The following is an 18,853-nucleotide window of genomic DNA, read 5'->3' on the forward strand; positions in this document are numbered from 1 at the left end:
TAATGTTGTAGAGTCCCTCTTCCTCTTTTTAAAAAATTAATGTTAATTCTAGGTACATTGTACTTAGAATGCTGTAGTAGTTTGCTTCCCACTTAATATTTTATATACCCAAACTTTCATTTCAGGTCACTCCAGAGCTTTCCATGTTTCCCAATTTTTTTTTAAAGGTTTTATCTATTTATTCATGAAAGACACAGAGTGAGAGAGGCAGAGACACAGGCAGAAGGAGAAGCCCCTCTGCAAGGAACCTGATGTGGGACTTGATCCTCGGGATCACACCCTGAGCCGAAGACAGACACTCAACAGCTGAGCCACTCAGGTGTCCCCTAGAGTCCTTCTTCTACTTCTGTGACCATTCCTTCTTAATTTCTTTCCCTGGAATCTCTTCTTTTTAGATTTTAGCTTTTAATAGGATTCTGTCCTAGGTCATTATTTCTTCTTACTTTGTATACTTTCCTGGAACAGCCTCATTCACTTGCATTGTGCTGAAGACCCCCAGCTAAGACACCTCTGCTGAACTCCAGTTCCATAAGACTAGCTGTCTGCTGTACATTATCATCTGTCTGTCATACAGGCCAAGCACAGCATGACCCAAAAGACAAACTTATTTTCTTCATGAGATTTGCCCTTCCTCCTATTTTTAACACTGATTTGTGGCATTGCCAGCTACTCAGTCACCCAAGCCAGAAACTTGGGAATCATGCCCACGTGTTTTACAAAAACTCAATGCAAGTTTCCCCGACTGATGACCAAAATAACTACTAGATTAGTGTCGCCACAATTTAGTGGTTAAGCACTTGCATCTTGATAGCAAAAAAGGTCTTTTCTTGGCTCTGTTACTAATTTTATATTGTTATCTAGAGTAATCACTTTACCATATTACAGGACAGTTTCACCATCTGTGCCAGAAAGAGAAAATGTCCTAATGAAATAATAAAGTCAGTGGGATTCCAAGTGAAGGATGATTGATAAATTCAAGACAGTATTAACATATCTTGTTACAATTATTAATAAATGATATCTATGAAAGCATGCGGTCATCAGAATGAAAATTATTAAAGTATATGGTTATCTGCAAAATAGCAGTGTTAAGTGAAAACAGTGAATCAGGCAAATCTGTCCTACACACTTTTCAACTACAGGCTCTAATGGAAAGAATCGTAACCAGAACATCCATACCCATTTCACTGCTGCTCTATTCTGCTTTGTGAAGACCTAACAATTAATGTCTGTGTTAAGGACTTATTTTTCCCTTTCATTTCCTCCCAAAAGATTAAGGCTTTCAAAGGCTTCTGGCTGCTGCGTCATCATGAAGCTATTCTGGGTGTTGTGCCCTTGGAGAGGGGGAAGGGATACAGTGATTCATGCTGGTCATATCTATTCTGTGCTTTCATAAGGACGTGTTATGGAATGTGAACTTATTTTTTTTTAAAACAGGACCTTCTGAAAGCTATAACATCATGACCATATTTTTAGAGGGATCTCATTTTTCCTGACAGCCTGAATCTGGGCTACCTTTTAGTTTTCCCTTAAGGAAAGGCATATTTGATCTTTTCTTTTCTGCTGCTTAGTTATGTGGAGACACTCAGTCCCTAAGATTCCTCATCTGAATAGGAGAAATAAAAAGAGCCCCCTCTTTTCCACTACGAAGAAGAAACCTCTTCTTGGCAATATAGGCAGCCTGATTTTTAAAAATAACAATAACAACACAGAAAAAGAACAGTTTTTCTTTTCTGAATGTATAGGTAATATATTTTTATTTGTTGAAAATTTGGAAAATACGAAAAAAAAATTTGAAGAAAGTAAGTATCACCCTCAAGTCAACATCAAGTATTATCACTCTTTAACATTTTGTAGATCTTATTTTTTTCAGGACGCCTAGGTGGCTCAGCAGTTAAGCGTCTGCCTTCAGCTTAGGGCGTGATCCTGGAGTCCTGGGATCCAGTCCCACGTCGGGCTCCCTGCTCAGAGCCTGCTTCTCCCTCTGCTTGTGTCTCTGCCTCTCTCTCTCTGTCTCTAGTGAATAAATAAGTAACATTTTTTTAAAAAGATCTTATTTTTTTCTATACACATGTGCTTTTTAAAATATTAAGATTGTATTATATTTATCATTTTGTAACTTTAAAATATTTAATGTTTAAAGTAAATGATACATTTGTATGGTTAAAAAAAAAACATATAACTATATTTAGTGAAATATCTTGTTTTCTTCCAGTCCTGTAGGTAACGACTGTTTACTAGTTTCTTCCCAGAAAAGTTTTGTTTATAAAAGATTTTGTGAATAGTTTTCTTTGCTATACCTCCTGATTTTTTAGATAAATAAAAGCATGCTATAATTGCTATTCTGCACTTCTGTTTTTTTCACTTGATATATCATCTTGTAATTCATTTCAAATCATTATGAAAAGCACTTTTTCTATTTTACAGCTGTCATTTTATAATATTCCATTGTATGTATGTGCCATAATTTATTTAACCAATCCCCTAGTAATGAACTTTTAGATTACTTATAATCATTTGGAGTTAGTAACAGTACTACGGTGAATAAACCTTGTGTATAGGTCATTTTGTTCTTTACCATAGGATATTCCTAGAAGTATAATTTTTAGGCTAAAGGGTATGTGCATTTCAATTTTGAAAAATATTGCTGAATTGCCTTTGAGGAAGTTATGTCTGTTTAAACCCTCACCAATAATGTATAAGAGTATTTGCTTCTCCATACCTATGCCAATGTAGGGTGTTATGAAACCACAAACTATTGGCAGTATGATGGTAAAAAGTTATATTTCTCCTATTCTGAAAAATGTTTATGTGGGCCTTTTTTTTTTTTTTTTTTTTGGTGAACTTTTTCCTATTTCCCCCCATTTTTCTTATATTGTTAGTTTTTTCCTATGGATTTATAGGAGTTATTTATTAATGGAATTAATCCTTTGTTTTAATGTGAATTGCAAATATTTTTTCCTAGTTTGTCATTTGCCATTTCATATGGTGTTTTTATATGCAGAAATATCTAATTTTGGGAGGGGGGCAGAGGGAGCAGGAGAAAGAGAATTATTTATTTATTTACTTATTTATTTATTTAGAGTGAGTATATGCATGCACACATGATGGGGAGGGGCAGAGGGAGAAAAGAATCTCAAGCAGCACTGAGTGTGGAAACCCACATGGGGATCGATCTCACAATCCTGAGATCATGACCTGAGCTGAAATCAAGAGTTGGATGCTTAACAGACAGCCACGCAGGCACCCCTCTGATTTTTATTAAGTCAAATTGATCATTTCTCTCAGGACTTCTAGGCTCTGTATGATGTTATGAAAGGGCTTTCGCATTTCCTCGTACGATTATTAAAAATGTTTCTCCATAGTTTCTTCTATTAATGACTTGATTTTTTCTATTTAAACCATTTCATCTGTAGTTTATTTTGAATATACTTAATTCCTTTAGCACACAGATCTATTTCTGTTTTTTTATTATGGTCTGTTGTTCTTTATTTGTGTGCCATCACCACTCAGTTTTAATTATTTTAGCTTTTAATTATGGTAGATATGGTCCCTCACTTGTACAGCATCTTTTGTTGTTGTTAACCCCCACCCCAATATTCAAACATTTGTCATTTTATTTACCATGTAACTGCTTCATTTTTTTTTTTTTTTTTTTTTGGATAAAGACAGAAAAAGCCTTCTTATACAATGTGATCTGAATCATTAGCTGATTAAGTGAGGACAATTAAGGAGTCACTCAAACATTTTATTTTATTTTAAAACATCTAAATTTACATTTGTTCAACAGTCTTTGGATATAGAGCCAGAACCTTTGCTAGGAATATGGATCCACTGGTGGACTTTCATATCATCTTTCTTGAATAAATTGTACCCATAATGCATGGTACAGGACTTCCAGTTTTATTTTCTTTATACTGGACTAGCAATTTAAGATCCTGTAATATGAGTGTAAACCCTACATTTTTAGGTGTTTGTCCTTCTCACTTTGAAAGTTGTCTTGCCTCTACATAATTTAACATCAAGTTTTTATAGAAGCTTTTGTGTGGGCATAAAATTTCAGCTCCTTTGGATAAATATGAAGGAATGTGATTGCTGGATCATATGGTAAGAGTATGTTTAGTTTTGTAAGAAACTGCCAAACTGTCTTCCAAAGTAGCTGCACCATTTTGCATTGTTACCAGCAATGAATGAGAGTTTCTTTTGCTCCACTTCCTCACCAGCATTTAATATTGGCATTGTTTGATTTGGGCCATTCTAATGTAGGTATATAGTGATATCGTATTGTTTTAATTTGCACCTCCCTGATGATATACGATGTGGCACATCTTTTCATGTGCTTATTTGTTCTCTGTATATCTTTTATGGTGAGGTGTCTATAAAGGTCTTTGGCCCATTTTTTAAATCAAATTGTTTGTTTTCTTATTGTTGCGTTTTAAGAGTTCTTCATGTATTTTGGATAACATTCTTTTATCATATGTGGCTTTACAAATATTTTCTCCTAGTTTGTCGTTTGTCTTTTCTTTCTTGACATTTTTGGTCACAGAGCAGAAGTTTTTAATTTTAGTGAAGTCTAGCTTATCAATTCTTTGCTTCATGGATCATGTTTTTGGTCTTGTATAAAAAAGTCATCACCGGCAGCGCCTGGGTGGGGCTCGGTGGTTGAGCATCTGCCTTTGGCCCAGGACATGATCCTGGAGTCCCGGGATCGAGTCCCGCATTGGGCTCCCTGCATGGAGCCTGCTTCTCTCTCTGCATGTGTCTCTCCCTCTCTCTGTGTGTCTCTCATGAATAAATAAATAAAATCTTTAAAAAAAGAAAAGTCCCCCAAAAAAGTCATCACCATACCCAAGGTCACCTAGGTTTCTTCCTATGTTATCTTCTAGGAGATTTATAGTTTTGTATTCTTCATTTAGGTTGAGGACTCATTTTAACTTAATTTTTGTGACAGGTATAAAGTCTGTATCTAGATTTATTTTTTTGGATATGGTTGTCCAGTGTGTCAGCACCTTGTTGAAAAGACTATCATTGCTCCATTGTATTGCTTTGCTACTTTGTCAAAGATTAGTTGATTTTATTTATGTGTGTCTGTTTCTGAGCTCTCTATTCTGTTTCACTGATCTGTTTGTCTATTTTTTTCCCCAATACTACACTGCCTTGATTACCGTGCCTTTAGTAATGCTTTAAGTCAGATAGTGTCAGTCCTTTTTAAAGAACAACTTTCTAAGCCCAGTGCTTTTGGAAAGTTATTAATTGTTGATTCTGGGTTTTTTTGTTTTGTTTTTGTGGGTTGCTTTTTTAGTTTTGGTTTGGTTTTTGTCTTATTTTTAGGAGATAAGGGCCTATTCAGATTATCTATTTCTTCTTGGTGAGATTTGGCAGATCGGGTCCTTCAAGGAATTGATCCATTTCACCTAGGTTATCACACTAGTGAGGCATACAACTGTTAGTAATATTCCTTTGTAATGTGATATCTGTAGGATGTCCCCAATTTTATTTCTGAGTTAGCCTAGAATTTTGCCTAAAGAAAGGAAGCCAAGTTTAGGTCCTAGTCACATAGATATAATTAACCAGGAGACATACCTGAGTTGATATTCCACTGCTGCCCACCCCTGGCCACTCAGTGTCCACTGAGCCACAGAACAGGGGCTAGAAACACTGCCACATGCTGCCAAGGTATTAGAGGTCTTCATGACTCCAATTGACAAAAGAGCCTGTACAGCTGACACTTATAATTGTCACTGATATCTTTCCAGTCTAGGTGAGAAACCCACTGACATTTGAGATGCCTTTTGGGTCATATATTAAGTTCTGATAGAAGGACTCTTTCTAGGCTATTTATTTTGTTCTGTTGGTTAGTCTGTCTCTTAATGCTTGTGCTAGGTCTGTACTTCTAAATTATTTAGATTTCAGTTTTAACCTGTGCCCAATAATCTCAGAAAGGATTCTCAAAAAATAAGAATTAGGTTTTCCTAGTATAAACATTTGCCTTCTCCAGTTCATTCTCCAGTTCACTTCCTAGTATAAACATTTGTCTTTTCTAGTTCAGGCCTTCTCTAGAGTGAAACTATTTATCTGGAATTGATCATTTCTTTGACTCTAAATGCAGCCCTTTCCTGACCTGGGGAGCATGGGAAAAGCAGGTCTTTCCTTACTTGATTTTGCTGTAAGAACTGAAGACATTCATCTCTGATTCTTAGCAAATAACTTAAACTCTTCACCAGTTTTAAGATTTACCTTCTGGGGCTAAATGGTAGAGAGATGAGGGAGACATCAGATTATTTTCATTGTATAACTTTCTATATCATATGCTTGCATTGCCTGTCCAAAAGAACAATTAAAACAATTTTTAACAATTATCCTTAAAAAGAATGTGTATATATATATATATATATATATATATATATCCTTTTGATTGCTGCTGAGAACCTTTGTTGAGGCAAGGAAGGTTAGGCTTTTTTTCCTCCTCTCTTTGAATGTCAACACCAGAGCTAAATTTGATCTAAAATGGTAGTGATTTCTTTCCCTTCTGTGTTCCACAGCAGGTGTGTTGCCGCCAGACTGATTACTGGCAGTTTGTGAAGGACATCCGCTGGCTCAGTCCCCACTCAGCCCTTCATGTGGAGAAGGTAAGAAGTGAAAAGTAACCGGAAGGCTGTGGTGTTTGATGTTCTGTCTGAAGGGTTTCCTAGGCTAGAAAGACGGTGTGTGTCAAGTTTCCTGTTAACTGAGGAAAGAAAGTTATTCCTATAGGACTAATTTGGAGGGAAGGATTATTTGCTTTAAAACATAAACCATGTAAAGCCATTGCTTCAGGCTATTTTCTCCCCTCTGGGGAAGGGGGTGAAAAAAGTTTTATTTTCAGAAGACCTGCATATTAGGACCAGAATGAAGCTGTTCAGAATCCTAGGAAAACGGCATGAGGTTCCCTACAGTGCTTGGGGTAGTAAGATTGGGATGCTTAGCTCAATGTAGTACCTTTGATTTCCAGTTAGGGAAATAGCTCGTGGAGGCTAGTGACTTGGCCAAAGTTACACAGCTAGTTCCAGATCAATCACTGCCAAATGTATGTATCTATTTATTTAATTCTTCATTATGGAAGATTTCAAATACATAGAAAATTAAAGAGAGTAATGGAATGACCCCTCAAAATATCTATCACCTGTCTTCAGTACTTGTCAATACAAGGCCAGTTTTGTTTCATATATATCCCACCCACTGCTAGGTTCATTGTTGAGATGATGTCAGGAAAAGTACTTTGTTTTCAAACGATCAGGGAACCAAATCGCAGGGTGTCAAACTGGCCTCTTTTGTGAGAAAAATCCAGAGCCCGGTGGTTTTCTTACATAGACTTTCTTTGTCCTTCTCACGTAATTTTTCTTACCACCACTCCCCTTTACCTCCAACTAACTTCCTTTTCTAAAATATATTGCTGTAGTCATTTCCACTTACAAGCTGCCTAGGAGACTTTTCTTTTAGAAACAGCCAACTAGGGGATCCCTGGGTGGCTCAGCGGTTTAGTGCCTGCCTTTGGCCCAGGGTGCAATCCTGGAGTCCTGGGATCGAGTCCCACGTCGGGCTCCCAGCATGGAGCCTGCTTCTCCCGCCTCCTGTGTCTCTGCCTCTCTCTCTCTCTCTCTCTCTCTCTCTCTCTCTCATAAATAAATAAATAAATCTTAAAAAAAAAAAGAAAGAAAGAAAGAAAGAAAGAGCCAACTAGAAGGAGGTTCCAAATAGAGGATGCTCTGACTAGGGCCAAAACAAGATGCTCAGATGACCTCTCTTTGGTGGAGAATCTTTTTTTTTTTTTAAGATTTTATTTATTTATTCATGAGAAACACAGAGAGGAGAGAGAGAAGCAGAGACACAGGCAGAGGGAGAAGCAGGCTCCATGCAGGGAACCTGAGGCAGGACTCGATCCCGGGTCTCCAGGATCACACCCCGGGCTGAAGGCAGCACTAAACCACCGAGCCACCTGGGCTGCCCTGTTTGGTGGAGAATCTTAAATGGCATCTTCCTTGTCCCCAGATTTTTGTTGCATTATTTTCTGGAGGCCAACTGAAATGAAGATCTCTGTGAAAGAAGCCAAGAGGTCGAGTTCATCCTTCCTCTGAACACTCCAGGCTAGATGTCTCTTTGGAGTTAGGACATAAAGAGACAGATGTAGCAGCTTTGTTCTCTTAGAGCCGCATATCAGGTCTTAGCTGCTTCATTCCTCTTCAGGGGTCCAGTGCAGCAGTGGAACCACTGATCCCTTGCTTCCCCTCCTCCCTCAGTAACCTCTAGATGCTACCCAGAGGAAAAATCCTACTCATCACTTCCTCTTACCCATCTCCATTTAGTTTTTTGGTCATTAGGCCTCAGTCTTGCTGTTTTTACCAGGATGCATGTTGTGACCCATCCTCTTTGCCTCCCAGTTCATCAGCTTACACGAGAATAGCCAGAGCAGCACTGATGGTGTGAGTGAGCATGCTGTTGCTGAATTGTGGCTGCAGCACAGCTTGCAGTGCCACTGTCTCTCCGCCCAGCTCCGACCACTGCTCGGGGACAAGCAGTATATCAGAAAATTCTACACAGGTATGTGACGGTCACTTAGCCAAGATTGTTGCATATACTTTTTCATCTCTTCCACTCTCGTCTTCCTTTATAGATTGACTCTCCCCTCAGAGCCCCATATACTTCACTGGGTACCCTAGAGATTCTAATCAGAAACATGTGCCCAGTCTTCTCCTTTATGTGTAAAACACAATCCAACTTTATGCTAAGGTACTCCCCTGCTCCCAGGGATATAAACCGATAAGAATAACCACCATTTACTGAGCGTTTCCTATGTGCTAGTCACTGTTACATACTTTTTATGCATATACTCTTCCCAATAGGCCTGAGAGCTGGGTATTAATACCTCTGTTCTATGGCGGAGAAATACGGAGGCAAAAAATAAGGAAAGAAGGTGTCAACTAAAAAGAAGTTATCAAGCTCTGGGAGCTACTGCTCTCAGTGGGCAGGTTTCAGCCAGCAAGGCACTAGCAGGAGATGGGAGGGCATGAGCAAGGGGAGAAGTCAGAGGATTTCTCCCCCTCCCTGACTTCCCCAGTTGGATACCAGCAAAAAGGGTCTTGGGAAGACACTACTTTTAGGACTTAGCATCTCTGTGGTACAGGGAAAAAAAAAAAAGTAAAGAAAGAAAAGAAGGAAGAGAAGGAATGGATCAGTGGGCAGAGAGGCCTAGGATTAGTCCCTGAGTAAAAGTATTTCTGTAAGAAACTTGAGATAATAACTCAGATAGATTGCTTTTGGCTTGTCTTACAAATCAGGAATATACATGGGGGAACTGGCAGGAAGTCCATTTTGGCTGTAGTTTTAAGCACAGAAGCTATTCTTTTAGCATTTCTTGCTGATAGATTTTTAAAATTTTTTTGCCAGGCTAACTTTTGTATCTAATACCTTATATTGGTTCAAGATAGGAGGGAGGAGATGGGGGCCTTATCAACTACCAAAAATCTTCAACAAGTAATTTGATCATGTTTTGGGTATGCCATTTGGAGTCTTGCCAGTTGTAACAGCAAGAGATCTTTATGGCATAGAGAACTATGGAATCTACAAAATGTGGAAAAAATATTGGACTATAAAGCAGAGTGAAATAATGTATCTGTAATAGCCTTCTGTGCTTCTGGAGCTCTTCCTTCAGCTGAGTGAAATCATCCTCAAATTCGTGTCTGTTACTGATCTTGATGCCTGATCTCAAACATTGCATGGAGAGTTATCACGGTTAATCTGATGGCATAAACTTCTTTTATAATAATAAAATAATACAAATGTAAAGATAATAATAATAATACACCTGTTTTCCAGTCAGGGAAGCAGAGCCCAATGAGGTTAGGTGACTCGGCTAAAGTCGCCTAGAGACAGGATTCAAATCTGGGACTTTGTGACTTTGAAGCCCCCTTGTCGTGGCCTATTACACTGCACATTACTTAGCCTCTCCTATACTTTATATGTCCCTGATTCCGCTCCCCTGCAGTGGCATGAATCTCCTCAAGACATTTTTACCTTTTGTCTCTTTACTTCCCTGAGCCTCTCCCAGGCTGTACAGGGACGCTAACAATCTCCCTGTTGGGCTCCATCACAGCAGTAGCATTTCTCTCCCCAGATACTGCTTTCCTGCTAAGCAACGCCCACGTCACGGCCATGCTCCAGTGCCTGGAAGCAGTTGAACAGAACAACCCCCGCCTCCTGGCTCAGATTGATGCATCTATGGTAAGGGGGCAAGGAACCATCTGTGTCTGTGCTGAGCCCTGGACCTTACCGTGATATAACCCTTGTTGCAGGCTATTTCTTTGCTTAGGCAGTTGTGAACTGAAAGGCTTTCATTTTAAAAAAAAACAAAAAAACAAAAAAACTAAAACTTGGAGAAGAAGGGGAGATACCATTAAGTATCTATTGAAGTAAAAGGTCTAAGATCTGCTTAAGGAGGGAAGTGTCTGTTTTTTAAACCCCATTGTAAATTTTTTTTTTAATTTTTATTTATTTATGATAGTCACAGAGAGAGAGAGAGGCAGAGACACAGGCGGAGGGAGAAGCAGGCTCCATGCACCGGGAGCCTGATATGGGATTTGATCCCGGGTCTCCAGGATCGCGCCCTGGGCCAAAGGCAGGCGCCAAACCGCTGCACCACCCAGGGATCCCCTTAAACTCCATTGTAAAGAGGAGCCTTGACAAACTGGGGGGAAGAGGATGATTTTGCATCAGAAGTAGGATTTACAGTGTCATACCTAGTATGACCTAGTGTTACACAGGATTAGATCACCTTCGTCCTTGAAGTATAAAGAAAAAATTTTTTTTAAAAAATTTTATTTATTTATTCATGAGAGACACACACAGAGAGAGAGGCAGAGACACCGGCAGAGGGAGAAGCAGGCTCTATGCAGGGAGCCCGACACAGGACTCGACCCCAAGACTCCAGGATCACGCCCTGGGCCAAAGGCAGGCGCTAGACCACTGAGCCACCCAGGGATCCCCTAAAGAAAATTTTTTTGCTTAATATTGCTTATCGGCAATCCTCCAATTCACTCAACCCATCACTAATATCAGTGCCTCAGCTAGAAAGGAATCACAGTCCCCACTCCTTTACAGGAGGGATTCCCTATATCTCTTGGTTTTTAAATTTTGATTCTTAGTTACCACCTGTTAAACACTTTCTGTGTTACAGGCTTAGGCACAATACATGCTTCATCTCATTTAATTCTCATACCTCTATAAGATCAACATTAATCTCATTTTATAAAGGAAGCCAGCTGGAGGACAGAGTAGAGAAGTCTCTTGCTCCAAGTTTGTAAGTGGTAGGGCTCGGATATGAAGTCTGATCTGATTTCTGATTCTGTGCATAGTCTTAAGAATTTTGTTGTACTGCCTCTATGATAAAGCACTTCTGGTGTACTACCTAGGATTCCAGTTTCAGAAGCTGTGGTGTATGGCAGGACTTCGAGATTTCAAAGTTGTAGCTCTGATAGAGCAGTAGAGTTGTATGTCATACCTACAGGCTCTGGCTGCAGTCCAAGCCTGCTGCCAGAGGTCAGCTTCTACTAGCATTTCTGTAGTACTTAATGCTCCTCCTCCGAGGCCCTCCCCACCCCCCAGCCTCAACTCTGACACGTGTTTCTTTTGTAGTTTGCCAGAAAGCATGAGAGCCCGCTGCTGGTAACAAAGAGCCAGAGCCTGACAGCCCTGCCCGGTTCCACATACACCCCTCCGACCAGCTATGCTCAGCATTCCTACTTTGGGTCCTTCTCTAGCCTCCACCAGTCCGTACCCAACCACGGCTCAGGTATGGGGGCAGGAAGGGGTAGTCATGACATGAATGCCCAACCCTGGAAAGTAGGGGACTTTGTGGATACACACAGGAGGTATAGACAGAGCCATGGGTTGGTACAGTTTGTCAAGTTTCACGTCTTTAATGGACATCTTAAAAAGTTAGATGGTGACTAGCCTAAGATCAGCAGAATCATTAAAGTAATAGAGGAAGGAGATGTTTTTAGATTCTCCTGGATCTCTAATCCATATTGCAAGAAAGCATTTCAATAATAGTAGTAATAATAATAAGTGAGGGCCTGCCATGTGCCAGGCTCTGTTAGAGTCAATTTATATGTATTACTTCATTTGATCCCCAAAACTGTCCTACACAGTAGGTTGTTACCATTGCTCATTTTACAGATGAGCAATGCATACTAATAAGCGATGAAGCCACTGTGTCAAGAGCCCACGCTCTTACCTTACCTTACGCGGCTTACTTGCTTCTAAGCGATTTTTGCTTACCTCGCATGGTGAACCTTTTCTGAGGTGATACCATGTGTCCTGGGCACCTAGTAATGATAGGGAGTTTGGTCCTTAGTTGTAGAGAAACCCTACATATGTACCAAGGATTTCCAGCTCATCCTTTTCTTCTCTTTCTATATATCCTAGAAAGAAGATCTACTTCCTTGTCACTCTCTGGCCCTCCCCGAAAACCTCAAGAAAGCAGAGAGCACGTCTCACCGGCACAGGATCAAGCCTTCCAAGCCTCCCTGCTTCCAGTCTCTGCATTAGCCAGGGATTCCTCCTCAACCCCAAATGAGATGAGCTCTAGCACTCTGACCAGCCCCCTAGAAGCATCCTGGGTCAGCAGCCAGAATGATTCCCCAAGTGATGCCAGCGAGGGGCCCGAGTACTTGGCCATTGGCAACCTGGACCCCCGAGGCCGGACTGCCAGCTGTCAGAGTCACAGCAGCAATGCTGAGAGCAGCAGCTCCAACTTGTTCTCCTCCAGCAGCTCGCAGAAGCCAGATTCTGCTGCTTCTTCCCTAGGCGAGCAGGAAGGAGACGGGCAGAGCCAGCTGTCCAGCATCCTTCGCAGGTCCAGCTTCTCGGAAGGGCAGACACTCCCTGCCACCAGTGGAACAAAAAAGAGCCACACTCGCTCCCATTCAGATACCAACATTGCCTCCAGAGGAGCCTCAGGTAATGCTAGTCACCAGCCCCTAGTTAGTAAGTTATGTTTCTGATGACATGATGGGGTGTCCTGCTTGTAACGAAAGAGAGAAGTTCCTCGTGTATTATGAATACCCAGGAAATCTCTCTGAGAATATCTATGTTTGTGCCTTTATACGTTGCCAAATAGTAAATGTTTTCTTGGGTTCTTTCACCACCTCCTTAGCATCAGAGGACAGTGTGACTTGTCACAGTTTGAGTTTTTAAAGTTTCTCTCAGACAGAGGGCAAATGCTAATGAATAATCCCATTACATCCCTCTCCTTTCTGTGATTCCTGAGAAGTGTGGTCAAATGTGATAGCAGTATGAGAGAGGCAAAGGGGTATTGGGGTTTCCTTATGAAAACTAGGGATATACGAGTGTGGGAACAAGTAAGCGGGGCTGATTGCTGCTTCACTAATTCTGGTTGGAGGGCAGCCCGGTAGAGAGGCCCTGGCCACCTCAACCTCCCTCACACAAATCCCAGCTGCTAGCAGAGGGCACCCTCGGCACGGGAGAGGTTGGGCTCATTGCTTTTGCCATCTCCCTGCCATCTTCTGTCATGGGTTGTTAGTTCCAGCAGGCTTTGGTTGGGTTTCGTTTGTAAGAGAACCTCCACAACAGCAAGTGTAACGTGGATCTCTGTGCTTAAAGCCAGTTCTGGGTAGAAAAGCCCCAGAAATAAAATATAAAAATTTGTAAAAAAAAAAAAAAAAGAGGGAGATTTCCTTTAGCAGCTGGAGCTGCCATTGATTTCTCATTGTAGTTTCTAGAAAGATGAGAGCTGAGGCCCTCACCTGAAACTTCCAAGTGACAAATTTTTTTTCCCTGTTTTTCTACTCAAGATGTGGTTTGGCTTTTGGAACTCTCTAGGAAAAAAAAAAAAACAACTCCAAATCAAAGCCTGTCTTCACACAAGCTTTCTTAGATGTGAAGAGTACTTGAGTTAGCTCCTTGCTTCACATCAGCTGCTGCAGGCCTGCTGTCTGCTGTACTCTAGGCCACTGGGCTTTGAGCATGGAAAACCTCCCTGCCCCCATTCTTGAATCCACGTGGATTCCAGAAACCACGGTAACCTGCTTCGGAAAAGGGAACCAGAGAAAACCTAAGCCAAAGGGTCTGAGGGAGAGGGGTCACGTGTAGCTCCCCATGAGTCAGCTACCTCAGTTCAGTTGCTGAGTTCTTCAGCAGTAGGGTTCCCCTCTTGGCAGTTGAGTCCCCACGTCTGCTAGATGAAAGGACGCCCTTTTTCTCACTGTCTCTATTCTCATTTCCTCTGTTTGGACTCTCCTCTGCACCTGTCTGTCTACGTACAGGAGGCCCCAGGAATATCACCATTATAGTTGAAGATCCCATTGCAGGTTTGGGAGCCAGACCTTTCTGTCCACCACCTCCTCCTCCTCTGTGACCATCTTGCTTAGTTCAGAACCTCCTTTTCCATTCTGGTGTCAAATCAAGTCTGACTAGTCTGGCCAATCCTGCTGTGATTCTTGGACCCGTCTCTAAAATGGCAGAGACATTTTGCATAATACGTTTCCCACCTGTGACTTCCAGATGCCGCATTTAGTCTCCCAGCAGCTTCTGGAGTCCAGATTTATCGATCGTGTTTTGCCCAAAGGTGAAAGCAAAGCCCGCTCTTTGTCTAAGGCAACATGTTGAATCAGTGGCAGAATTTTTTTTATAACTGAGTACTTACTGTGGATTACTTTATTTTCCTTGAATTAACACCAGAATGTGTTAACACCTTCCCCTCCCCCCGTCCTGTGGTCTTGGATGTGGATGCATGTTTTTTGCCTCTCCCAGAGTCCCATTTCCTTTTCTTTCGCCTGCCTTCCTTCCTCTATAAGTCCCATCCCACCCCCATTCCAGTCACTGTACAGGCTTTTTCTAGTGACTTCGGTCATTTCTTTCGTTTTCACGGTGGTGTTGAAATTAAATACCGTGTTCAATTCTGGGTTCGTGGAGATATTAATAGTAGAAGACAGAGTGGTCAGGTGAACCGAAAGCTGCGGCCTCCTGGTGATGACTGAAGCCACTGAGTATGTTAGCTCGGAAAAGGGAAAGTTAAAGAGGAGGTAGGACGGCTGTTTAGAAGGGCATTGCTCTTCTTAAGGAGATGAGAAATTGTAAGAAGCCCCGAGAGAATGTGAGGAAATCTAAGAATTAGAGCTGTTCATTTGAATGGGCGACATCTAGAGGTAGTTAGCTCAGTAAGCCAAGTCTGGGTGGCCTTTACATGCCCGTGAGGAGCGGAGTGCTGGAGTTGGAGTTTGTGTTGTGCATTGGATTTGACTCGGGACCTCAAAGGTCCCCTGCAAGTCATAGTTTCTTAGCGAGGCATCCTGGTGACTCTGGCTTGTCTAGAGTTCAGTAGTGATGAGGAGAGCTCAGTGCCAGGACCAGCAGAAATCTCTTGAGACCCAAGGAAAACGCAGTTACCTCTTACCACATAGTAGGTAACGAGAGGAGCAGCTGACGGGCTGGCACCATCTATGCGGGGTATGGGTTGGGTGCAGCTCAATCATTCACTCTCCCAGAGCATCCTGCTCACTTCCCAGGCACCCACCTGCTTTTCTGCCTTCCTTCTGTAGCGCTGGGAGTTTAGTGTTTTCCTTTGGAGAAGAATATCAGTTTCTCATTTCCTGCAAGCCCTGCCTGCTGCTATTTCTCTACTCCTCGTTGTTCCTTGAAAACTTCTACACAGCCACTCCTACTTTGCCAGGCTTCTCTTGAAACTTCTCCCTCCCTTGTCCAGTCAGGCTGGGCCTACAGCCCTGTGGCCATCTGAGCCCTGTGGCTGCAGGGCCATCGTCTGGGCTTTTCTAGCATTGTCTGGATGCTTCTCTTAAGAACATTGCTGGATGTTTTTGTTTTTCACCTAATTCAGAAGTGGGTTAAATATGTAAGTATGACAAACTTCAGGTTCAATAGAGGCTTTATCCCACTATTCCTAGTGTAACCATTCTGAGACTATTTAAAAGCCCAGTGTCCAGGTGTCAGAAAAGTTTCAATGTGCTTATCTTTGTTTTACCCTGTGAGGACTGTTTTCTACATTGGTTTTTGTCAAAAGCATGGAAATTGGCTAATATTCCTAGCCAACATTTGGCAAGAAGATAGAAGAAAAAAGAACTAAACTCATGAGTTCATTTTGATTTGATTCTTTTTCACCTTTGTGTTGCTGCATTCTGGGTCATAGTTTCTCTTTCTTCTTAGAATATAGGGACTCACCATCTCCTTTCCTCCATGTGTTCCTGCATTCTTGGACTGATCCCTGTTGGTGTGCCACCCCTCTCCTGTTTGGGAGGGCATCGGGAATGGGAGCATTTAAATGTTGAAACTCCACAGTTGGGAATGTACATTGTTGCTCACCTCGTATGTGTGTTTTTACTCCCTGGTGGCCACTGACACTAGAATCCTGCAATGATAAGTCGAAGTTGAGAGGCCCCTTGCCTTACTCTGGCCAAAGCAGTGAAGTCAGCACACCCAGCTCTCTGTACATGGAGTATGGTGAGTACTAGGAAGGCCAGGGCTGCAGCTGTGTCTTTTCTCAGCTCTCCCTATGTGCCTACTAAGCTCTGAGCTGTCTGGCTCATGTCAGCTCCGTGGAGGGTACACACCGTACAGTCTCACCCTTCCTCTCATTATTTACAACCCCCGTGCTAGAAATCACACTGTCTTGCCATTTCTCTTGCTCCTTTCTGAATTAGGGGTCCCACCCTCTCTTATGCTGTGGGTGTTATCACCATGACTGTCTGTTGATCCAAATGGATGGCTCTCTGAGTGGGTGAGAGGGACCATGAAAAGAAGCCTTTGGTATCGGGCCAGGATTACCAGAAGATAAGCTCTATGTGGAAATCATCCACAGGAGGAAGCTATTTGTTCCCTTGTCAAGGTTCTCAGCACTGAGTTTTTGTTTTCTTTTTTGTAGGGTAGGAGGGCAAGTATGTCATCTTTAAATTTTGATAGTGTAAGGATTGTCTCTGGGCTCTTCATTTATTCTATTCTTTAACCAAGAGGCTTAGTGCTCTGAGATTCTGAGATTCAAAGAAATTCCTTTAGAAGGTAGACATCTTCTTTCCAACCTGTTACCTGGGAAAACTTGGGAACATCTTTAGTGGTGAAATCATCAGCCTTCTCAAGAAGCTTGTCTATTACAGATTTGCTTTCTGAGTCAGAATTTTTTACATTCACTTTCTGTTTTCCCACAGAGGGTGGTCAGTACCTGTGCTCAGGGGAGGGCATGTTCCGAAGACCATCAGAAGGACAGTCCCTCATCAGTTACCTGTCGGAGCAAGACTTTGGAAGCTGTGCAGACCTGGAAAAGGTGAGGAATCTAAGGGGCTACTGAAGAGCTTGCTCATGAGTTGGGACATCTGGCCTAAAGGGCTGTGCAGCCATTTGTTCGGAAGAGGTTTTAGGTACATAGATAGAACATGAGCAAAGACCGTGGGTGAAGTAAGTTCAAAGTAAAGATAAGCTCAACACATTCAATCTCTAGAGAACTTTTCAGGGAGTATATGCTCCTCACTGAGTCCAAAATATTACTGCTTTTGCATTAGCAGCTACCTTGGGCACAGGAGTATTGAATTTTAGCCACATGGTTATTGTATCCTTGGCCCTTGAACCTTAGGTAAAAGATGTTTCCAGAATTAACATCTATATTTTGTTATGAGGCTCAGATATGTGGGACGCCTGGGTGGCTCAGTGGTTGAGCTTCTGCCTTCAGCTCAAGGCGTGATCTCAGTCTGGGATTGAGTCCTGCATTAAGCTCCCTGCGAGGAGCCTGCTTCTCCCTCTGCCTATGTCTCTGCCTCTCTCTCCATGTCTCTCATGAATAAATAAATAAAATCTTAAAAAAAAAATAAGACTCAGATACGTAATGAATAATGACCCTATAGCATTTTAGCACTTACAAACACTTTATCCTGAGCTATTCCATTTACCTTAATATTTTATTTATAGGGGTATGGCTCTAAGAAAGACCTTGATATTAAATTCTGGATTTCTTCTCTATCATATTTTTATGTAGAAAGTAGGACAGGAAGTCCAGGCATGGCAGGTTTGAGAATAAAGAGAATATAGAACAGGTTTTCTGGCCATCAGCTTTTCTTAGAGTAGAAGTGTTCATTTCCGCTGAATAAAAGCAGTGCATGTCATAGAAACTGTACTTGCCAGCATTACAGTCAGTGAGATGTTCAGCACATCCAGCCCCTTGCTAATCAACTTCTTTGGTGCTCTCCTGCCCCCCAGGAGAATGCCCACTTCAGCATCTCAGAGTCCTTGATTGCTGCCATTGAGCTAATGAAGTGCAATATGATGAGCCAGTGCCTAGAAGAGGAGGAAGAAGAGGAGGAAGACAGCGATAGAGAGATCCAGGAACTGAAGCAGAAGATCCGCCTTCGTCGCCAGCAGATCCGCACCAAGAACCTTCTCCCCGTGTACCAGGAGACAGAGCATGGAAGTGAGTGAGGCTGCGAGCCCCTCAGTTCTGCTTCTGCAGGGCTTCTGGATAAGCGTTGGTGCCTAGTGAGCTTCCTTTTGTGTCTCACTTGGAGATAGCATAACCAAGCCAAGGGTTCCTCTGCTATCGGAAAGAGTTTTTTATGCTGTTCTAATTTTTTTCCTACCAGACCCAGAGCTCTAGAGTTCGTCCATTTCTTACCTCAGAAATATCTTCCAAAAAAAATAGATTTCTTATATGAGAACTAAGACTGCTGGTCCCAGAGTCACTTCCCAGATAGTAGTACCTTCTATTTATTTGAAACTTTCAAAATTTCGTAAATAAAATGAACAACTGACAAGAAGAGCTAGTGCCCATTTCTCCCAGCATCTTCCCGGCCAATGTTCCCAG

The 18,853-nt window shown here is 41.8% G+C and overlaps 1 protein-coding gene across 50 annotated transcripts in view; it reads left to right on the forward strand.

Moving 5' to 3' along the window:
- RUBCN (rubicon autophagy regulator) overlaps positions 1–18,853 on the forward strand; it is a 67,455-nt gene that overhangs the window by 31,435 nt on the left and 17,167 nt on the right. For 8 of the 50 annotated variants that reach the window (XM_025990242.2, XM_072724788.1, XM_072724533.1 and 5 more), the window contains exons 3-11: positions 6,543–6,629; positions 8,418–8,577; positions 10,151–10,257; positions 11,668–11,824; positions 12,460–12,993; positions 14,319–14,363; positions 16,414–16,509; positions 17,211–17,326; positions 18,253–18,463. In XM_025990242.2, coding sequence (XP_025846027.1) covers positions 6,543–6,629; positions 8,418–8,577; positions 10,151–10,257; positions 11,668–11,824; positions 12,460–12,993; positions 14,319–14,363; positions 16,414–16,509; positions 17,211–17,326; positions 18,253–18,463 — 1,513 coding nt within the window. The remainder of the gene's footprint in view (positions 1–6,542; positions 6,630–8,417; positions 8,578–10,150; positions 10,258–11,667; positions 11,825–12,459; positions 12,994–14,318; positions 14,364–16,413; positions 16,510–17,210; positions 17,327–18,252; positions 18,464–18,853) is intronic. The other 42 variants (XM_025990243.2, XM_072724626.1, XM_072724988.1 and 39 more) reach the window with 7 other exon arrangements.

Source organism: Vulpes vulpes, chromosome 1, assembly GCF_048418805.1.
Source record: "Vulpes vulpes isolate BD-2025 chromosome 1, VulVul3, whole genome shotgun sequence".
Classification (NCBI taxonomy): Eukaryota; Metazoa; Chordata; class Mammalia; order Carnivora; family Canidae; genus Vulpes; species Vulpes vulpes.